The sequence below is a fragment of the Cyprinodon variegatus genome, unplaced genomic scaffold (assembly GCF_000732505.1).
Source record: "Cyprinodon variegatus isolate N-32 unplaced genomic scaffold, C_variegatus-1.0 Scaffold268, whole genome shotgun sequence".
NCBI lineage: Eukaryota > Metazoa > Chordata > Actinopteri > Cyprinodontiformes > Cyprinodontidae > Cyprinodon > Cyprinodon variegatus.
In genome coordinates this window covers 187,166-191,537 of record NW_015150721.1, presented here as the reverse complement: position 1 = coordinate 191,537, position 4,372 = coordinate 187,166, and the positions used below count along the sequence as shown (strand labels likewise).

Sequence of the window (4,372 nt, the reverse complement as noted above, 5' to 3'; positions counted from 1 at the left end):
ATTGCAAATAAATAATTTTTCAAACATTAATGCATTTTAGCATTCTGTTCTAAAATAGGTGATTTTGTTTGTTTTTATTCAATGAAGACATTGAACCACTGGAATTGAATGTTGTGTACGAGTTAAACTGTAGAAAAAATTCTCTCTAGCATGTTTATGTGAGGATAGTTTCACAGATACAGTACCTTGCAAAAGTATTCAGAACTCCAGAACTTCTTGACACTTTATTGCATATACAGAATAAAACCACCAGTTAACAAAACAGTTGCAAGATCTGACAAAATCTTGAAGTCTTGATGAAACGATAATGATCTTCTTTTATATATTCTTTTACTGATCTGGAAACTTCAGGTTGGCACGGGTTCTAAGAGAGGGCTTTACACCTGGCTAATTTTCCCTGAAAGATCCCTGAGCTCCTCATGATGGAAAGCTGAAATCAGAAGGTTCATTGAGTCTATCACTCGCTCTGTTCAGCCGCCTTCAAACTCTGCAACTCACTTACTTTGGACTTGAACTGGTGGACTCTGGTTTCTTTTAAAATCCAGTGGAAAAATAATCTGTTTGTCCTTTGTGGGTCTTGTAAGGTAAATGATAAAGGTTCTTTTTTGCAAGGACCTTTTTCTAGTATTATTCATTTTCAAAGGAAGTTTTTTTTTTTTTTTAAATCTATCATTGAAAAACAAAGGATAACAATCATGAACTAATATTTTTATTTCCAAAGATGTAAATTCCCACTGTAGCCAGATACTGGTAACCAGAGGAGGGTAGAGTATCTGAAAAAATTAGCATGGCTTATTTTTTGCTTGTTCTCAAGAACACGTAAAAATTATCCTTTGAAGAAATTAAAGTAAAAGGATAAAAATGTATTTGGTTAAAAAAAAAAAAAAAGGCTATTCAAGTACAGAGTAACTGATCTACTTAATACCCATCATCATAACAACTGATTTAATTTTTTACAAAATGATGTAAAATGGGGGAAAAAAATTAAGTGTTAAGAAAATTCTGCTGTTTCAAAGAATAAGATAGAAATAAACATATAGTTATTACACAATAGAAGTTTTAGGTGAATTAAACAACTCAAAATTAATTTTTAGAGTTATAAAACTTACAAAATTAATAGTTACAGTGTGTAGAATAGGTTAAATTACAGTATAGTGTTTAACCTTAAAATGACACAGCAGACTGCAGCCTTGAGAACAAAAAATGACAAAGAGAAAAGAAGAACGTTTCTCTTTATGGTGCACTTTTATTTAAAGCATGCTTGTTTTTGATAAGTGAACTTATTGTGTTTGAGTAAAGGGTAAGAGCAAAGAGTAGTAAAAGTAAAATGCTGCAAAACTACTCCTTAAAGTATTTTTTTTTTCTTCAAAAAGTTACTCAAGTAAATGTAACTCAATAAATGCAATTAGTTTCTCACCACCTATTCTCACAACCTTAAAAGACAATGGGGGTGATTGTTAACAGCTCAAGCGGGTGAGGGGATATCCGCCTGTCAAACTTGTGGTGAAAGAGGCTCCTTTATTTCACCCAGTAGAGGTTGAATGCTTGAATTTCTCTTTACACATGCAGGATTGTTGGCTGTTGACACCTCTGCAGAGTTTGCTCAGATCACTCATGCTGGATGGCCAACTCTTAAAGAATCAGTTACCGTTGCTGTTCTTCATCCAGATGCACAGGATGACTTTTACTCCCACATCTAAACAGAATAATGCAAACACTCAGGCCACTGTTTTTGTATTAAATCTGTAGAACATTGCAAGCAAAACATACAGTTGAGTCCTCTCAATCTTGTTGAAAAAAGTGACCAGCAATATAGTTTGTTGGTAGTCTTTTGGCCACCTAATTACCACCCCCCTTCAGGACATGGGGGAGCAGTTTCATCATCACTCACGACCAGTCATTATGCTAATTAATATGAATATCTGAGGGCCTTTCAGAGTAATTGGAACAGCAGACCGATGAATGCCCCTAGAATTGTTTTATCTGGGTAAAAAGATCTTGGGGGTTTCAGTGGTAGAGGGTAGCTATCCTGATTCTGGCCTGCTCTAACTGGTTTGTCCTGTTCTGCTCTTGTCCACATGCATTTGCTTACACAGTCCTCTTGGCACCTAAATAACACTATGCAAACAAATACCTTTATCTGGATCTCATCTTCACACACTTTGTACAACAATGCTACATCCACTTTCCAACCTCAATAATAAACTATTAAACATAAAAAAAGAAAAGTGTGGTTTCACATAAAGGCTAAAAGTGAGAATTATTTTTTGTCAAAGAAAAATAATAATTAAGGGTGTTTTAAAGGCATTTACCAAAACAAAAAACATAAATAAAAAAATAGCACCAAGCAAAATAATGTAGCTCTGTACAGACTGAAGACAGAGCTGCATAAGATTGTTCAAACCCTGCAAACAGTTTCCTCTCTTTGTCACATTAAATCCACTAAAATAAATGTATTTATTTGCAGTTTATGTGATGAAATTAGTTTAGGAGGTTTAAAAAAGGAATGAACATTGTGGCAGTATGGAGAAGAAGGAATAGTTTTTCCTCAATTTCAAAATAATGTAATAACCTTTGTTATGTTTGGACATCATCATTAAAGCTCAACCTAAACACATGGAAGTGTAACACACTATATGGACTATATGGAGTTCAAAGGGTATTGATTGATTGAATTTATTGATCTGACTGTGGAAAAAATGTTAAAAAGGTGCCATATATATATATATATATATATATATATATGTGGTCCTATATGTATTTATGTGACAGCTGAAGTCTCTTATTTTGCAGGAAAAAGAAAACCTTTGGAAGTTACAGTATCTTTGAAAAAGGGATAGACAATAAAGCTGGTTTATTTTGTATATAATGGCTTCCATTTAATCATTTATTATTCTGCAAAACTGCTCCATAACAAATTCAAAATAAAGATTAAAAATGCATCTTGGCCGTCATATAATCGATAAAGCTTCCATGTTTTCCGTATGAACATTAATCGTTTTAAAAAGTATTTTTAAGAATGAACTATAAATTAATTTATTTCCACGCTTCCTTTACGGAGGCGCCAAAAGTTTAAAGCTGGAGGGAAGTCGCTTGATTGGTTACGTGTCTCTACGCTCAAGCAAATCATCCATTAAAAGTGAGGAGGGAAATAACTAACCAATCGCCTTTAAAATTTCCCCTACACGTATGCCACGATTGGCTTAATGTCAGAACTGATAAGCCAATCGTCATTGACTTTCTCTTCACTGTGACCTATCAGAGTCAACCAAATAACACTTCCGTTCCATAGCAACCAATCGCAGTAAGGGGCGGGATCAATAGTGGGGTTTATATCCTGGTCATACCAGCTCGTTCCCTACCATTCGGAGCAGCTTTCGATTCTACTGAAAGAAAACTACAACAAGAAAGAAGTGACCATGTCTGGAAGAGGCAAAACCGGAGCTAAGGCCCGCGCTAAGGCGAAGACCCGCAGCTCTCGTGCCGGTCTGCAATTCCCTGTCGGCCGTGTTCACCGTCTGCTACGCAAGGGTAACTACGCCGAGAGAGTGGGTGCCGGAGCCCCGGTGTACCTTGCCGCCGTTCTCGAGTACCTCACCGCTGAGATCTTGGAGCTGGCTGGTAACGCTGCCAGAGACAACAAGAAGACCCGTATCATTCCCCGGCACCTTCAGCTGGCCGTTCGTAACGACGAAGAACTGAACAAGCTGCTCGGCGGCGTGACCATCGCTCAGGGCGGCGTCCTGCCCAACATTCAGGCCGTGTTGCTGCCAAAAAAGACCGGCCAGTCCGCTCCGAGCACCGGCAAAGCGGGAAAGAAGGCCTCCTCTCAGTCTCAAGAGTACTAGCTAGCTGGCTAATGACTCCAAAACCAAAGGCCCTTTTAAGGGCCACCCACCACCTCATAAGAGCAACTTTTCAGTTTGCATTACTCTTTCCTTGCACTATTTTCTTTTGTCTATTTAATAAAGGCATTTTTTCTAATCTGGTCTACGTAGTACTCGTATTGGTGCTGCTTGCTAACCTAAAAGCATTACCTTGCTAGGCTAGCACCACTAAAATTAATGGCAGAGATCTGTGAGGCGAGCTATATTTTAGTCCTTAACTCACTGGGAATAAAATGGTAATGCTGCCGGTGCAGCCTTGGTGCTACGAAGCAGTTTGAAATACCAGTCTTTCAGCTGTCCTGTCTAACTGGACTTGTTAAGCCAACTGTTGGTATTAAGGTGATTTGTCTGATCTATACTCAAGCTTGTACTTAGCATAACTATTATATATTTAGTGAGGGACATCTTAATGATATGAACTAATGGGAAGCTACTTTAATTTATTTTGGAGCCTATTTATACGTTCTATAAAGGATTTGGAAAGG

At 37.4% G+C, this 4,372-nt stretch overlaps 1 protein-coding gene across 1 annotated transcript; it reads left to right on the top strand.

Annotated features, from left to right (window-relative positions):
• Positions 1-3,347: 3,347 nt before the first annotated feature.
• LOC107089845 (histone H2AX) lies at positions 3,348-3,989 on the top strand. Its single transcript, XM_015382849.1, has one exon. The coding sequence runs from the start codon at positions 3,420-3,422 to the stop codon at positions 3,846-3,848; it is 429 nt and encodes a 142-aa protein (XP_015238335.1). The 5' UTR covers positions 3,348-3,419; the 3' UTR covers positions 3,849-3,989.
• The last annotated feature ends 383 nt before the right edge of the window (positions 3,990-4,372 follow it).